Raw genomic sequence first — 18057 nt, 5'->3', positions numbered from 1 at the left:
GGTTGGAATTTTACTGATTCTATAGACTGATTTAGGAAAAACTGATATCTTTGTAATACAGAATCTTTCCATCCAGTGTCTCTCAGAAATCTTTTGTGTGGAACTTTCACATGTTTTTTATTTGATTTATTTATAGGTATTTGATGTATTTTAGTGAATATATGTGCACAGTACTATTGGGTGCATACTTAGGGGTGGAATTTCTGAGTCATAGAGAATGCATATGCTCAGCTACAATAGACACTGCCAAGCAGATTTCTAAAGTGGTTGTACCAATTTACATTGTGAGTTTCATTTGGTTCACACACTCACCAACTTTTGGCATTGTTAGCCTTTAAATTTTAGCCAATCTAGTGGGTGAGTAGTGGTATCTCATTTTTATATTAATTTACATTTCTTTGATAAGTAATTAAGTTGTTGATCTTTTCTTATCATTATTGGCCATTTTGATATTCTCTTTTATAAATTGACTATTCAAGTCTTTTGCCCATTTTTCCACTTGGATTCTCTGCATGTTTCTCACTGATTTGTAAAAGTTCTTTATGTATTCTGGGTATGAATTCTTAGACAGTTATATTTATTACTTACATCATGTGTGTCTTATTTAAGCAACTTTGCCTACCCAAGCTCATGAAGATATTTTTCTATCTTGTCTTTGGGAAGTTTGTTTTACCTTTCACTTTTAGATACAGAAATCATGTGAAACTGATTTTATGTAACATCCAAGGCGGGCGTCCCTGGTGACTCAGATGGTGAAGAATCTGCCTGCAATGTGGGGGACCTGGGTTCAATCCCTGGTTTGGGAAGATCCCCTGGAGAAGGGAATGGCAGCCCACTCCAGGATTCTTGGGGCTGCCCTGTGGCTCAGACGGTAAAGAATCTGTCTGCAATGCGGGAGAACCAGGTTCCATCCCTGAGTCAGGAAGATCCCGTGAAGAAGGGAATGGCTGCCCGATCCAGTGTTCTTGCCTGGAGAATTCCATGGACAGAGGCGCCTGGCAGGCTACAGTGGATGGTGTCGCAAAGAGTCAGACACGACTGAAGCGACTTAGTCTCAGTGTGTGTAGATCTATTTCTGGACTTTCTCTTCTCTTCCACTGGCCTATTTGCCTATCCTTTAAGCAGTACCACACTACCTCAATAACTGAAGTTTTTTTAAGACCTGATGACTGGTAATGTTAAGTCCCTCATCTTTGTTCTTCTTCTAGAAGATTTTCTTGGGTGTCCTTGAACCTGATGTCATGTTTCATTTAGATCTACTCATATATTTACACTTTACTTCTCATTCCTCCCTTCATTTCTGTTCTGTTTGTGATCATTTTCTTTCTGCCTGTAGAACTTCTCTTGGTCTTTCTTTTAAAGAAAGAAAAGACTTTTTTTGGTTTTGCTGGAAACACATTCTCTCAGTTTCTGATTGTCTAAAATTTTCTTTCACCTTTAATATTGAGAGATATTTTAATTGGGTGTAGAATTCTAGGTGGTCTGCTATTTTCTTTTAGCACTTTCAGAGGCCATTTCATTGTCTTCTATAATCCCTTGTTTCTGTTAAATCAGCCATCAGACTAATTGTTGCTCTTTTGAAGATAATACATCCTTTTTTTTTTCTCTCTCTCTAACTGCTTTTAAGATTTTATCTTTGCTTGACTCTTCAGCAGTTTTATATGCTGTGCTGAAGTATGGTTTTGCTTGGTTTTATCTTGGTTGGAGTCTAAGCATTATGGAACTTCATGAATCAGTGGATTGATATGTATTGGGGGAAATTCTAGGAAAATATCCCTTAAATACTGCTTCTACCTTTTTAACCTTTTCTCACATCTTAGGACACCGGTCATACATGCGCTATACATTTTCAACACATTCCCTATGTCTCTTATGTTTATTTTCTGTCCTTTTTCCCTCCCTGTGCCTCAGGCTGAATATTCACGACTCACATTTCTTCAGTTCACTAACCTGCTTTCTGCTGTGTCTAATATGCTGTTTCATCCATCTGTTGAGTTATTAGTTTCATTTGCTGTATTAATATTTTAAAATTTTTAGGATTTTAATTTTATTCTTTTTTTTTCTTTCTTTGCTCACTGCTTTCCAGTGATATTCTGTATCTTTTGTCTATTTTCTTGAACATAGAAACCTGCTACATTAAAGTCCAGGCCTAATAAATTCAAGATATGAACCACCTGTAGATCTTGCCTATTTTTCTTCTTTCCTTTCTTTCTTCCTTCTTTCCTTCTTTTGTTTTTTTTTAAGATTTGATCCTATTACCTGGTATACCTAGTAAGTGTAATTAATTGAATTCGATATGAAAAATTAAAGAAGCTGCAGGTGGCATTATCTTTCTTCAGAGAAGACTTTTCTCTTTGAGCAAGTGGAATAGGGGCAGTTCACTTTATCCAGCCCAGAACTGAGATGGTTCCAGGCTTGGCTTTAGTTTCCATAATATCTGGTCTGTTTTGGTTTGACTTTATTCCTATCTGTCCTTCAACATTCTAAACTAAAATCCTGGGATGTTTACTGACCCTGGATTCCAACTTCTGTTCCTAATGTCCTGAGCCTTTGAACATGCCTGCCTGTGTTCTTATCCCCTTGGCCACCACTTCTCACCTGGCCTCTCATCCCCGTTTCATGCGGCGTGTGCGTGCCTAGTCACTCAGTCAAGTCCGACTCTTCGCGAGCCCGTGGACTGTAGCCTGCCAGACTCCTCCATCCATGGGTATTCTCCGGGCAAGAATTCTGGAGTGGTTTGCCATGCCATCCTCCTTATGCAGCTTCAGTTCAGTTCATTTCAGTCGCTCAGTCGCGTCTGACTCTTTGCGACCCCATGAATGGGAGCACGCCAGGCCTCCCTGTCCATCACCAAATGCAGCTTAGGTATCAGCAAATATCGCAAGTGCAGATGTCAGTGTTCACACTGGTACCCTGTGGATCCCCTTCCTCTGAGACCTTGGCCCTATGAGCCTTGCCACCCTGATAACCCTGAACTATGGTTTTTTGTCTTCCCATCTCTGAGGGACTGATGAAAACACGGATCCACTGTTTTCTGTTCCTACAACTGGCCTTCCCACTTGCAGATCAACAAATACTGCTGCCTCCAGGGGAAGCAGCAAAGAGTGTTGGACTCTATTCAAAACATCTCTCTTTCCTCCAGGATCTTGGTTCTTCAAGTCATAGATGTCCTGGTCTCTTTCTGATACCTTTGGATAGCTATATTTATATTTTATTCTGCTTTCCTTAATGTTCTTCATGGGAGCTTTAGTCTCATATAACCTATTTCGTCATAGAGTGGATGTCTGACTTGAGACTGTTTTGCTTAAAAGGTGAAGAATATAGCACATTGAGGACAGGGTAAGCGTGTCACTGACTTCGGCTCTTTGAGATATGTTATGGATAAGAGGATGCAGACGTGTTCTTTGCAGCTCCACAGAAAGACATAGCAAGCTGCAGGGAGGTAGGTGTAATCTCTGTATCTGGAAGACTGATCTCATAGATGTCAGGCATTCCTCAAGTGGAAGGCTCTCGCTGAAGACATAGTGACTTTACCAGCACTGAAAGAGTCTGAGAAAGAGCTCAGAAAACACCTGGAGGTTGCTATTGAGAAAATCCAATAATCAGATTGTAAGAGGGACTTAATCAATGTTAACCAATTTATGTATTCTTAAAGTCTTAAAAGAGCTTTTAAAATACAGTTGTCCGAGTTATCCCACAGACACAACAAAACAAAATGTAGGGCCCTGCATTCTCAACAGGCTCCTTGGGTGACCTACAAACTAGACTAGAAGAGCCCATAGACTGTCCCCTAGTGGACCTTCCAAAGGAGACTGTGGTCGCAGCATCCCACAAAGGGTGCTAGAGAGAAACTCTGCTGGCTTTGCCGCTCCGTGGGGTTGGGGGCGGCAGTTGGAGACATGGAGGGAGATGTTTCCCTCTTCTCCTCTCTTCTGTCCGTGAGACTTCCCCTCCCCCAAGAAGCAGGACTCAGCCTGGTTCTGTTGGAATGACAGACCCATAACGTTTAGTCACGGTGTGGGGTAGCTAACTTGTGTGGGCTAGCCTGGGAACCTAACCACTATTTATAACATAATTTCTGTATGAAAATATGTTCCACGTTCCAGCAACTGCCTCTCAAAAATATGTGGGGCATAACCTGTCAGTAACTGGGACTCTTCATGTAAAACTTGTTTTCTCAGAAACTTTTAGCCTCTCAAGATAAACTTGACCTCAGAGCGTGAGTAATCAATCAGTTTTCAGTGTCTGCTTTACAGCGGAAGGAATTCTTCTGCCCTGAATAATTGGAGACCTGCTTTAAGAACAACTATTAGCTTTTCTCAGACAATTGTGAGAGTGTCTCTTCCTGCTGTCATTGTTTTGCCTGAGGGAGATCAGCGCCAGCTTCACCGGGGAACAGTGATGAATGGTCCCGGACATAGTGTGATAGCAATGACTTCAGCCTGGTGCTTGCAAAGACAGTGAGGATGAGGTCACCTTTCAGGGCTAAGCTACCCGGGTGTCCCACTCCAAGGACTTTACCCACAGAAGTGAGGCACGTTGCCAGTGTTCTCCAAACCCCTTTCCCCTGGCTGATGAACAGTTTTATGAGATGGAAAAATATAGGGATTTATAAGAGGTACACCTAAAAAATATATAGGGGCTTGTGTTGGCCCCAGTATCAAATGAATAAACAGTCTGATCCTGATCCACTCTATTATCTACACATATGAAAATATCGCCAATAAACTATATCAAAGAAGTTTTAAAACTACACTCATTTACCTCCTGGTGAGGCAATACTCTGTCTGTTTACCGAAGGTCTGACTTCCCCCACCCACAACACCTTTAAGAATGTCACAGAAACCTTCAAGGATGCCCCAGTGGCATGTCCTGGATAGCGAAGAAGTCTCAAAACGTCATCTGAATGTACTCATTAGGTTGAACAAACAGGACTCAGAGAGACACCACCAACCCTTGGATGCCTTTGCCTGCATCAGAAAAAGCCTCGCAGCAGCAGTCTTGGAGAGAAGAGTTCAAGAGGCCTCGTTCCTTTGATGCTTAAGCAATTAATTAGATAAATAGACATTCAGGTAAATTTTTAATACTTTAAAAATAGCCAATAGCTGAATTAACAGCCTGAAATAGACCCAAATTTCTTTTTCTCTTCTTCTCTTTCTTTTGGCCACAGCGCACATCTTGTAGGATTTCAGTTCCCCAAGCAGGGATTGAATCCAGGCCCTCTGCAGTGAAAACATGGACTCCTAACCCCTGGACTGCCAAGGAATTCCCCCAAATTACATTTTAAAGTTAAGAAAAATATAGCCAAATAGAAAAATAACAAGGATATGTTGAAACAAAGCTTTAAAAGTTGTGACTCTCAGTATAGCAATATGGTATATAAAGAGGAAACACGTCTCAGAAGTGAAAGTTGCCCATCAGTGTGTGAAAGGAGATCACTCTTCATAGTTAACCAGAGAAATGCAAATTAAAATGAAAAGGGATGTACATTTTTTTGTTAACTTGGGAAACTGACAGTGATTTTAAAAATTGAGGGACTTCCCTGGTGGTCCAGTGGTTAGACTCTGCACCTCCACTGCAGGGGCACAGGTTTGATCCCTGGTTGGAGAACCAAGATCCTGCATGCTCAGCAGCTTAAAAGAAAGAAAGAAAGAAAGAAATGCCTACTGTGGTCCAGGATGCAAGGAAATGGGCACTTTCATATGAAGTGGAATTTTAGCTTTTCATGGTTGGGGAGGATAATTTGGCCCTTTAGATGTGTGAATAGCATTGAAGGTTTTTATACCTTTTGCCTCAGCAATTATATATCTGGGAATTTCTTCCGAAAAAATAATTAGCAGTGTGCGTTCAGAAAATTTAGATACAAGGATGCTTTTTTTGCATTCCTGTAATTGGGAAAAATTAGAAAAAGCCTCAATGTCCAATAATTGGAAATTAGCTAAGGAAGTAAAAGTAGGCCATTCACACACGGGAGGGCTGCTACCCGCTATCGGCACAGGCGAAGTCCGGGGTCTCCAGGGCATCGTGGGCGAGCAGCGGTTCCAGGTGGCCAGGTGAGCAAGCACCTGTGCTGTCACTAGCGGTGACTGGGGTGCTTGGGGCAGCAACGCGTCCTGGACACAGGACCAGTGCTGCGCACACTTCACCTCACCGAGCTGTCACAGCCACCTAGACGGGAGGCTGCAGAGACCTGCAGCAGATGGGACCCCAGCCCCAGGTCACGTTACCAAACCACTGGGCTAACTGGAGGGCAGGTGAGCCTGCTTCCAAATCCTGTGTTCTTACCACTGTGCCAGGCTCCTGCCTGGATCACTCACCAGGAGGAAGCTTCTAGATCACCTGGTCCAACCTCTTCACTTTTCAGATGGAGAAACTGATGCTTAGAAAGGGTATCTGCTGGTATTGTTTTGGGTTCTGTGATCAAGATAACACCCCTGACCCACTGGAGCTTAATTCTTTGGGTAGATGCATTGGAGGAAGTAAAAATTGCAATAGAGAAGATAAAACTAGTGGATAGAGATTGCCTGGCAGGAGGAAGTTGTGGAAAGGGTAGGTCAGGGAAGCATCCCTGAGAGATGACACGTGTTGACGTTTGTGTGCTGAGAATATCAGGCAAGAGCTGGGGTAGAAGCTTCCTGGCAGAGGAGGCATCTAATGCAACAGTCTCGAGTGCAAACAAATTTGGTGTGAGTGAGGGAGACCCAGCAGCTTCAGGGAAGAGAGAAAGCTTCATAATACACTATCTCATGCTCCCTGATAAGAAGTGAGCAGGCAAAGGATGCCTGTGGAGAGAGCCAGCCTCCAGGTGGAGGGGTGCAGTTCCCTATGAGAAGGGGCTTGAGGAGCTGGGCTGGGCTAGAGACGGTGCTGTCTCCTTGAAGAACCCTTGGAATTGAAGAACTTCTGCTGGGTGTTTTGACTGATGAACAAAACAGTGATGGCTGGACATGATGCATTTCCAAAGGAAATCATAAATAGATAAAACCTGAGCTATCCAGTAGGAGCCAAAATGTTTTTTTGTTTTTTTTTTTAAAGGTGGTGGATTTGTTGCTGAGATACCATTCGTATTTGGTCAGGCAGATTCCTCATTTGGTTGTCTGCAGATTCCACATTTGGAGGGGCTTGGTTGTACCCAGGCTCTGCTAACAGCTCGAGCCAAGGGTGAGAGACTTGAGATCCAGCCACGGAGTGACCCAGCCTTCAATGGCTCAGCTTCACCACTCTACTCGGATACCAAAACTGGCCTCGAACAACTCGGAGTGGTTTTCAAAAGGCAGTTATGACCTCAAAATTCAAACATATGAGAAGCAGCAAAGATAAAATGAGACAGTCTAGCTATACTCACAGAGACACACACACTAATGCTGTGTGACCTTGGCCAAGTCGCTAGACCTCTCTGTGTCCCCTGCTGCAGGTTGAGACGGCGTGTGTGACCGTCTCCAAGGGGCCTTTTCTGGTATAAACTGACAGTGAGTTCTGGTTTCTGTGTTTGATTTGTCCCCAAGGAGGGTTTATCCAAAGACTAAGCCATGGGCTCTGATGACATTTCTGGCAGAGGAGTCCAGAAGTGATTTGAGAAAAGGCCCATGAAGAGCTGAGGGTAATGGGTTCCCCTGGAGCAGCATTCATTTGGATCTATAAGCCTCAGGGACTAGAGTAAAAAGGCAGTTTCATTACTTTGTGGCCTCAATCAGAATGTTAATATTACCAATGAAATTCTTTTATGAAATCCAGCTCAATGGGAGAAAAAAAAATTTTAATGTGAAGTTATTCGCAGACCCTGCTACATTATGGAAGATGAAAGGGAAGAGCACAATGTAGAGATCAGAAGGGACCTTACCTCTGGACAACTAGGACCAGCCCTGGACCCCATGCTCTAAGAGGACCTCACTCAAGCCCCACGGGGTTCAAACTCCACAAGGCCACAGGGACCTGCCCCCCTGCACTGCGCCCCTCCCAAGCCTGGGCCATACCCTGAATTCCCTGCCCAAGAGCCTGGAGCCACATCCAGGGTCCAAGGAGCCTCTTCAGGGAGGTCTGAGCGTCTGGGTGGTCATGGGACTACTGATGCTAGAAGAAGGTGGACTGAGCTTGACTGGCCTGTGGGGTGGAGTCCAGTGGGAAGAGAAGGGGGTGGGCCCCGGAGCAAAGTTAGCTTCCCCTGTGCTTCTGTGTCCAGACTGAAGCTCTGAGGAGTCAGACTTCTGAATTCAAACCTGGCCTTCCAGCTTGTTAGGATGGTTTATTTACCCTCCTTTAACCCATTATGACAAAAAGATAGAAAATATTTTATTGAACAGTCTGTTTGTCGTCTATAACTTACTATTTAGACATATGGTATATGGGCCTCCACTGTTACTGTAGCTCCAGGCCCAGCTAATGTCAGGAGGAGGCCTGCTCAGGATGCATTTTTCCTCCCACTGGTCTTGGCAGACAGCCAGGGTTCAGATACCAGCCCTGCCACTCACTTGGTCCTAGGCAAGTTAGCTTTCCTGAGTCAATTTTCTCATCTGCAAATGGGGACAGTAACAGTCCCGGCGTACAAGGTCGTTGTGGGGGTTAGATGCGGTGATGCCCGTTAAGAGCCTGGCACCGTGCCTGGCTGACGATAAGCACTGGGGAGGGTCAGCTCTCAGCACGGCATGCTTCATGTCCCAGCTGCCTGTAACTTGGTGTTCCCTGGCCTCCTTATTTTCCAGACGCCGCAGCAGTATGAGAGAGAATACAACAACAAGCGGTCAGGGGTAGGACCCAGCAAGTTCCACGGGTACGCCTACGACGGCATCTGGGTCATCGCCAAGACGCTTCAGAGAGCCATGGAGACGCTGCACGCCAGCAGCCGGCACCAGCGGATCCAGGACTTCAACTACACAGACCACACGCTGGGCAAGATCATCCTCAATGCCATGAACGAGACCAACTTCTTCGGGGTCACGGTCAGTCCCAGGCCCCCGGGCTCTGCTTTCCTTAGCGCCTCTTGGAGACGTCCTGGGCAAGAGGCACTGTGTTACAGGCCCTCTGATATATGGTTCATTTTCTCGCTTGTTGAAATAACTTCCTGTGGGCTCTGGGATTGCAAGGCTGCTGAAACGGGCATGGCCAGTAACGCTCCTCGATGTGTTGGGAAACTGCCTCTCTATGTAACTCGAGGATTGGAAAGGCCATAGTGAGGTGACACAGAGCAGGTGGAACCCACCAGCTGGCGGGGTGGGGGTGAGCCAACAGAAGCTCTAGATCCAGAGTCAGATTCAAATCCTGGGCATTCACTTTCACGTTATGGTCTTCAGACTACAGGGTTTTTTCAGCCCCCAAATGGGAATAATACCTACCTGGCAAGGCAGTCATAAACATTAGCTGTTATAGATTAAAAACTGCCCTAGCAGTTGCTTGAGCAAGCTACTTGTTCTGAGTTTCAAGATTCTTGAAATAGCTGGCAAATGGGAATAATAATGACTGGCTTGCAGAGAAGTCAGGAAAATTGGCAATGATGAGAATCACTACTTATTGAATGCTTATGATGTGCTAGGTATGTGCTAAGCATTTATGTAGATTAGCTTGATGGTGTATGCCCAGTGCTAGGCACATGTAGACACGGAGGAAATGCTAGTGGTCATTGTAGTTAATAATTGTCTCACTGCATCTGTGTGCCATCCCTAGGAAGTGGGTGCTGTTACCACCCCTGATAAAGCTGAGGAGCCTGGAGCTTGGAACATTTAAGTACCACAGCAGCTAATCGGAGGTAGAGTTAGGATTTGAACCTGGGTCTAGCTCTTAATAGCTGCATCACACTACCTTCTCGTCATGAACATAAATGGTCGTCATTTATGTCTCATGATGATGTATTTGTTACTGACTGTGCTCCCAGAAAATTAGGGAAATTTGCCTAAAGAATAGTTTGAAATGGCTAAAGTGCTGCCCATTGTTCTAATTTAAAAAGGCATTTGGAGAATCAGTCTGTCTTGGGAGTATATGAGATGAGCTGACTGGGGTATTTCTTACATGTCCATGTTCCTCTGTGCGTGTGCTCAGGCTTGGGCGGTTGGTCTGACAGGCCAGAACTTGTGCAGGTGCTGGGGGTAAACTGTGGTGTGGACTGCAGAGTAAGGTGGACTCCTTGTCCTGGAGTCTGTGGTCCAGATGCAGGGGTGAGACCTGGACTTAAATGACATTAAGAGGTTGAAAGTGCTCCGCACCATGGGAGAGACTGTGTGAGCCTAGGCGCATTTCTGTGACCTTTAACAAAGAGTCCTGGAAGACTTTGGAAGTGGAATCTTTTGGGTTGTGCCTTAGACCTGCAGACAGGGGGCTGGCGGTCACGCCAGATGGAGTGTGGTGGGGTGCATGTACTTTGTTGGGAATATTGAAAGGGAGGGTGGTGAGGCTGGGAGGGTGAGCTGGGGCACAGCTCTGTAGGGAAAGCTAAGGAGGCTGGCCTTATCTTACAGGCCAACAATTTTCCAAGTGTGCCTTGACCAGCAGCACCAGCATCTCCTGGGAGCTGGTTAGAAATGCAAATTCTTGAGCCTAACCCCAGACCCACTGGATCAGAATCTCAGGGTTGGGGCACAGCCATCACAGACCCCCTAATGCACAGTAGAGTTTAGAACCACTGCTCTGGGCATTGGGGAACATTGAGGTTTGCTGAAAAGAAGGAGAGTTCCAAGTTCCTAAATGGAGCCCCTCTCGACCTGAGACCTGGACATCTGCTCCCACGACTTGGAAGTGAAGGCTCTTGTTAGTTATCGGTAAAGGTCATGTCTGCAGGGCAGCCTGGACGCAGACTGAAAACTTTAACAACTTTCCTCAGCCTGGTGGTTTCAAAAAGTTCTTTTTTTTCATCCTTAGAACTTCTTGTTATCAGATTGTATGTGGTCCCTGGTGTGTAATATAAATTAAAGAGGAGATTCTCGGGTGAATGGAAGAAGAGCCCAGAGCCCTTCCAGATCAGCCCCCTCCACGTCCCACCTCTCCTCTCCTGAAACCTCTCCCTCAGAAAGTCTCCACAGAGCACCAGAGGCCTCAGAAGTCCTTTCTATCCATGGAACAGATTCACAGACAGGGTCTTAGAGAAGGGTGGAATTCACCAGGGGTCCCACTAGTAGCATTGTGGCGAAGCTGTCTCAAAATACGGGTCCACTTTTTCAGGCCATCTTGTCATGCTTTATTTCCCATTTAAGAGAATGAATTTGTGGTACCCCAAGTTGAAGCGGCTGGATAGAGAGCTACAGAATCTAGGAAGCCTCTCCTAATCCTGGAACGCAGCATTGTGTCTGGATGCCTGATGTAGCTTAGGTGGAGATCATTTATAACTACTCCTAAATGCTGCCAAATAATACACGATCCCTGCCTGAGGCCCGAAAGGCTTTGCACGGCTTGAAGATGAGTTTCTCTTTGATGGGGCATTCCTTGATGCGTATTTACGCCTGGTCTCATTTGTGGCTCATGATTCAGCAAATGTCAGAACTGAAAGCGATCTTAGAGGTCCTCAAATTCAACCCCCTTGGGTCACGGATGAGTATGTGAGGTACGGCCGGGGAGTTTCAAAGTCACATAGAAAGAAGGTTCGATTGAGGCAGGACAGTAGCTCAGATGGGCCTGCCATCACCACACTGGTGCTGTCTCTCTCCTCTTTATACAAATCTTCCATTAGTTGAGGGAAGGATTGCAGTAGTGAAACAGGTCTTCAGGTTTTTTTTCCCCTTCCTCATTCCCTTCGTCACACATTAATATGTGCTTGTCGCTGGGCTCGAGACAGGTTTCATTAAAATTGTCTTCTGATCAGAGGAAAAAGACCGACTTCTGACAAAATAAAAAGTGTCCCTGTGGTCCTAGGAGACCGCAGAAGGCCAAGTTCAGACATAAATAAAGAGTTGGAAAGGAAAGGAACAGGAGGTAGAAATAAATTGAAGCATTTTCTATTTGCTGAAGGGTTTTTATTATACAGTGCACACGGTCTCCGTTTTTCCGTTCTGAGGCAGTCAGTTTATTCTGGGTCACCCTCATTCAGCATGTTTACTATACGGAAAATCGTTTAAACACATTAAATTAATTATATCCGTGACTCAATTTCAATTGATTCAGTATGCATTCTCGCCTGGGAGCCAGGCCTGTGGCTGCCAGCTGGTGTGTTACAGAGATTTCTTCGGGCACCCCAGGTCGGGACTCTGGCTTGGTCTGGGGCCCTCGTCTCTTTAATTTTCTTAAGAGCTCTCCTCCCAGCCGCCTTCCTCTGAGAATACTGGCGAACAGGACCTGTGTCCCCAGCCGCCCCCGATGGTCCAGGCACCTGCTCCTCTGATTCCCCGAGCCCACAGTGCCGGCTTCTGACCCTGTCATTACCTCTCTCTGGGCTGCGAATCTCAGAATGCTTTCTCACCTGGAAACCCTTCTTCTAACAAACACCGGATAAAACTCAGGCTCCAATTGGCTGTTAGGTCTCAAAAGCCCAGAGTATTCTGAGAATCCCAGTCAGCAGAGTTCCTCTAGGGCAGCGATTCATAAACTTCTATACACAGGTGGGAATCTCCCAGGGAACTTCGTTAAAAATGCACATTTCCTAGCCCTGCCTCAGAACTTCTGATCCAGTGGCTTTGCAGCAGCGCCAAAAAATTCCCATTATTAACAGGTAGTCCTGGTGAGTCTCAAATAGCGACGTTGAGAATTGCTTGGGGCTCTGTCAGATGTATTTGTTCCTCCATTCATTCACTCCTTAGCAGATCCTGTGTTGGGTGCTAGGAGCTGGGAGCACAAAGAAGAATGATGTGGTCGGTGGGTTCCCTACCCCGTGGTAGAGAGATGGTAGATAACAATTGCCAGTCACTGTCCAAGGTCAGCCCAGACCCTTGGAGCAGGGACTCCATTCTGCTTATGAGAGTGAAAACCAGGAAGCTGTCCTGGATTTTCCTGCAGTTCAGTAAGCAAAACTCCATGTGTGGGTAACCACAGGTGCCTGGGCTGTGAGTTCTCCCTCTGCCACGCCCTGGGGAGTGAGGGTGCAATGCCAAGTTCCCTCCTCCCTAGCACTCAGGACATACACTGTGGCTTAATAGACTCCTCCAAGAAGGCTTTTCTACCAAAGAGGCACTGAATTCATCAACAAGCTAATATCCATAACCCTTCAAAGGCTACTTGGGAATGTGTGCTGAGTTTACAGGTGAAAAAACCAAAGCTTAAATTTTTGGGGGGTGATCATGTTTTAATTCCTCCCAGTTTCCAGTCTCTTTCCCCAAAAAAGGATGATGTTCCAGCCCTCGAAATGGACACATCCTTTGGGTGTGTCAGACCAAGATAGGAGGGCTCTAACCAGCAGTGTCCGTCCTTTAGTGAATGTTTCTTCTGGTTTGTCTTTTGAAACGACACCATGTTTATTTTGTGGTGCCTTTGACAAAGGTTAAATTCATAGAATCTCGTTATATCCTATTGTGTGCACCAGATTCTCCAGGAAGTCACTGAGAGCCTTTACCCCAGGCTTGGGTCAGGGCTGTGAGGCTTACCAGAGCACTTGGGCACAGAGAAATTGAAAGGGGCTCTTGGGAATATTTTTGACCGTGAGAAGGGGGCCCATTCTTTCTAAACTATTTCCTGTGATCACCTCCTCACTCCCTGTGGGTGGATCTCATGTAGAAGCGATCGCAGCTGCAAAGAGGGTGACCCATGAGTTCCTCCAGATATAATAATAGACCAAATCTTCATCCTCCGCCCAGACTCTCTCAAACAGCTGCGGGCCTAGACATCTCAATTTAACATCTTGGGAGAGGCCTGCAGCCTTAAGTTCATGCAGTCACCTCTGATGGCTGTTATCACTAATTGATCTCACCAAGAAGGTTACGAAGACAGCAGGTGGCAGTTTGCAGAGTTCATTGATCTGTTTGTGTTTGTTGCTGAAGAATGGGAATCCAGCCTTCATCGGTGTGCCCCTTAAACTTCAAGTTTTTAATTGAGATTTTAAAAAAATTATCTCTGCTGCCGCTGCTAAGTCGCTTCAGTCGTGTCCGACTCTGTGCGACCCCATAGAAGGCAGCCAACCAGGCTCCTCTGTCCATGGGATTCTTATCTCTACTAAGACTCAAATACTGCCCCCATCCCCAATCAATATTTTGCCTGAAAAGAGGACATCCTAGAGGAAGCTGTTTGGCTGGGATCCCAATCACTAACAAAGTTCTTGGAACCAGGTCATTAGAGGAAGCTAACCAGCTCCTCGTCCCAGGAAAATGACGCACTGTTGACTGAAGCCTCATTTATTTCATTCCCACTGTTGCCTGGCCACGCTGTGATCCTGAAGCTGATTTTTTTATCAAACAGGAAACTTTACGCTACACACACAAACACACACACACACACACACACACATGAATTAAACGCCATGTTGTTCAAGTCTGCCTATCTCTCCTGCCTCTCTGATCTTTGAGGTCCTGGTTTTATTCTCCAATACAGAAGCTTCCCACCAGTGACCCATTTGTGCCTTATATTTGATATCATCATTTTGCCTATAGTTTTTTTTTTAGGTTGAATTTGAGTGAGACAAGAACTGGAATACTATAGGAACTCCACCCAGAAGTAGAGAAAACCCTACCAACTTAGGATTTGACCCCTTTGGGGGCTGGTCATTCAACCAGTCATGACTCCATCCCCTGGACTCTCCTGATCCCACCTGTTTGGATTTTATCCTCGAAGCAGTCCCTCGAGAGCTTGTCAGAAACTCTGCCGTGGTCCAAGTGTGATGTGCCAACTGCGCGTCTCAGAAAACGGGGCTTGTCCCAGTGACCTCGTACTAGTTCCCGACGTCACTCTCTGCTTTCTGTTCTAAGGTCTCCCTTCATGAGTGTTTCTTGGCCGTTGCCCAGGATCAACAGCAAACCCTTGCAGAACCTCCCCTGCACCCCACTTGTCTCCACCCTGTCCCAGACCCAAGCAGTTCCACTGAAATTGCATTATCCACAAACTTAACATGGGCGCTGGTTTGGGAACCTAATCTCTCTCCCTTTATTCCCTGGCTAAGCAGCCTACCCTCAAACTCACATAAAATGCACCATTTCCCAGGGCATGGCAGTGATGAACTGTAACAGGAAATGAAGATTTGAAAAGTCAGGCAAAAGGAGGCCACAGTTCAGTCCAGCTCTTAGGGCTGTGTGACCTCAGGAAAATTGCTTACCTATCTGTGCCTCGGTTCCCTCATCTATGTAGGGAAATATAACCTACTTCATAGGGTTGATATGAGAAGTAACAATGGTGTTCAGTACCCAGTAGTATCATCATCATGACTATTATTATTATCCCCAAGCTATTATGATGATTTTTCAAAGCCCAGTTTATGCAGGTCTAAATCAAGGAATATTCAGAATCAAGTCTCACAATCATTCTCTCTGAAGTGCCAGTCTGTTTCACGTATTTAATTCTCATTTAATTCTCTCAACACACCTGTGAACTCGTATAAGGCTGTCGGGGCACGTTCGCGTTCTCTACCTGCTGCCTCCATGCAGGCTGGGGATTTGATTGTCACCGTGCAGATGGAAGGCATCTGCCCAGTCCCCGTCCCTCCCTGTCGCCGAGCCCCATGGCACTGAGGGTCCCGCAGCCCTAAGAATCTTCACTCGGTCTCGTTCCCAGAAGCGCTGCTGGGGCCCCCGCCAGAGCCCTGCCCTTTCAGGAGTTAGCTGAGGGTTGCCCGTCCCGCGGCCGTGCGTGTGCCCCGCCAGTGTCCCACGCGGATGGAGCCTCCCAGCCTGGAGGTGCCTGGGCCTCACCCCCCGGCCCCCCGCAGCCCGCAGCCGTGGCTGGCTGGTGTGACGCTGGCGCCTTTCACCTCCAGGGGCTCCTGGGAGGATCGGGCGGGGAGTTGCCTCACTCGGAAACACGTCCCACAGAGCTTGGCCTCCCCGCTCTTCCTCTCCCCCTACAGGTTTCTCCCAAGAACACGCGTTTAATCTATGCCTTGCACATGAGTCCCTGTCCTAGGCTCTACTTCCAGGGGACCCCATCTGAGACATATAGGTGTCTGTGTGGGAATCTTAAGCATTTTAAAGAGGGAATGTTTACTGTAAGCTAATTATTAACTGTGCATTAAGTTTAGCATGAAGTCTCTCCCATCTCCTCCCCTACACCAGGTAGCCAGTTCCAGACTCCTCTCCCTTATGGTCCATTGCACCCGGCTCCTATCCCTGCCTCTTGCAGTCTGCCTGTGGGAAAGCCGTATTCATATTCTCCAATGAATTGGCAGCTCCCGGACTTGTGGCAGCCACAGTTTTCACCCCTCCGGTCCCCACAGTACTTTGCCTAGCACTTACACCTGGAGGAAGCTCAGTAAACACTGGTAACCTTGAGTTAACTTCTTGGGATTGAATCCACACACAATGGAGAAATTCGGTCACACTCGCCTACTCTGCTGCCTTCCAGGCTGCTATAAACGAAAGACTTTTGCTATCCAGTAAATAATCAGAACTGACAACAGAAGTTTTAACAGGGTCTATCGTTCTTGAATCTGCTGATGGCGATTCCCAAATTACTGCCGTGACAGCTGGTGTCACTTTCACGCAGGTTGTGGAAATCTCCCTGACCCAGGTATGTGTGGGGGTGGGCATGAGGGGCTCTCACTCCTTCCTCTGTGAGGCAGGAGAGAAACCCAGCCTTTACCCCGCCCCGAGTCTTCCCCATCAGCATCTCGCTAGGACTCAAGTCCCAGAGCCTGAGGAGGGAGGGGCTGGCTCTTGGGCCCCCTGTAACTTCAGACTGTCAGGAGCATTTCCTGGAGGTAATTAATTGCTAGTAATAAACAGCAACTGTAACAATAACCCTCGATGTGACTGCCGTGTGCAGAGGGTACATTTATAGTCTCTGTCTTCTTCTTTCCTCAATACAATTACATTTATTAATGTCATGCTAATAATAGCTCTCCATTAATGAGACCCTACTGCATCCCAGGCAGCATCTTGAGCACCGTACACATGTTGTTGAACGTGATGTTTAAGACGGCCACCCGGCAGGGGGTGTGCAATTTCCAGTGCCGGGAATGCTCCTCCCAGTGAGCTGCATCTGCCTCTTTGACCGATGTCGCGTCTTTGTCCACACATCCACACGTGCTTCCCTGGCACCCTATTCAAAATTGCAGTCCCATCCCTTTCGTTCTTCTTCACAATAGTTACCTGACTTGATGTGCACTCTTTTTCTTCTTCATTGTCTGCTTCATTTTCTGCCATATCGCTGAGACTTAGAACTGGGTACCTAGGACGTAGTAGATGCCTACTAAATATCTATTAAATGAGTGAATGATTTAGCTAATTAGCAACCATATCATTATTTAAAAAAAAAAAAAAAAAAAGGCTGAGCAGGCTGAGCAAAGATAAATGATTTACTGAGCATCCGACAAATAGCCAGTGTCACTGCATTCAAAGCTGACCAGTCTGGCTGACTCAGAAGCCCATGTTCTTAACCATTTAGGTGTTCTATTAACTCAACTAGCATTTCCAGCACACCCTATCAGCCAGGCCTGGGCCAGGCAGGAAGAGTAAGATAAAAGGCTTGCCCGGCAAGGAACTCACTGTCCAAACAGCCACATTAGATGCTCGGGAGGGAGAGCAGGAACCGCTCTCCCCGTGTTAGTAGGAGAGGATGTTGAGGTCCCCCCTCTGCACTGGGTCATTTGTGTGTCCACCTGGCCCTCCCCGTTGGACAGTGAGTCTCTGAGCCCCTCCCGGCCCTGGGGCCTGTAATCCTCTCTATCCCTGTGTAACACTGGCCCTTACTCCATGAAACACGTTTGCTGACTGAATGAATTAGGAAATTGTGTCTCAGCAAGGCAAAGTAGCTGTGCTTGGGTCCCACGGTGCATTGCTAGGGAGCCTGTCTCAGATCCACATCCCAAGGCTTCTGATTCTAAATGCAAGTGTCTCCAGATCTGTTCTTGGGTACTGCCTGGCTGCTCTCCCCCCGTTTATTTAAACACAGTTACAAATGACTGCAGATAATGTACAGCGCAGGGAAGAAGCCTACTCCTTCTGCCGCCAGGTAAATTTGAAAGATCAAAATAATGTGGTTTAGCAATTTGTTTGAATTGATGCCTAG

General features: G+C 46.4%; 1 protein-coding gene across 1 annotated transcript in view; it reads left to right on the top strand.

The window, feature by feature from the left end:
• The window catches only part of GABBR2 (gamma-aminobutyric acid type B receptor subunit 2), a 358625-nt gene that overhangs the window by 218266 nt on the left and 122302 nt on the right, over positions 1–18057 (top strand). The window contains exon 7 of the mRNA XM_061132246.1: positions 8700–8936. Coding sequence (XP_060988229.1) covers positions 8700–8936 — 237 coding nt within the window. The remainder of the gene's footprint in view (positions 1–8699; positions 8937–18057) is intronic.

Source organism: Dama dama, chromosome 29 (genome assembly GCF_033118175.1).
Source record: "Dama dama isolate Ldn47 chromosome 29, ASM3311817v1, whole genome shotgun sequence".
NCBI classification, from domain to species: domain Eukaryota; kingdom Metazoa; phylum Chordata; class Mammalia; order Artiodactyla; family Cervidae; genus Dama; species Dama dama.
This window is presented reverse-complemented; position numbering and strand designations above follow the sequence as displayed.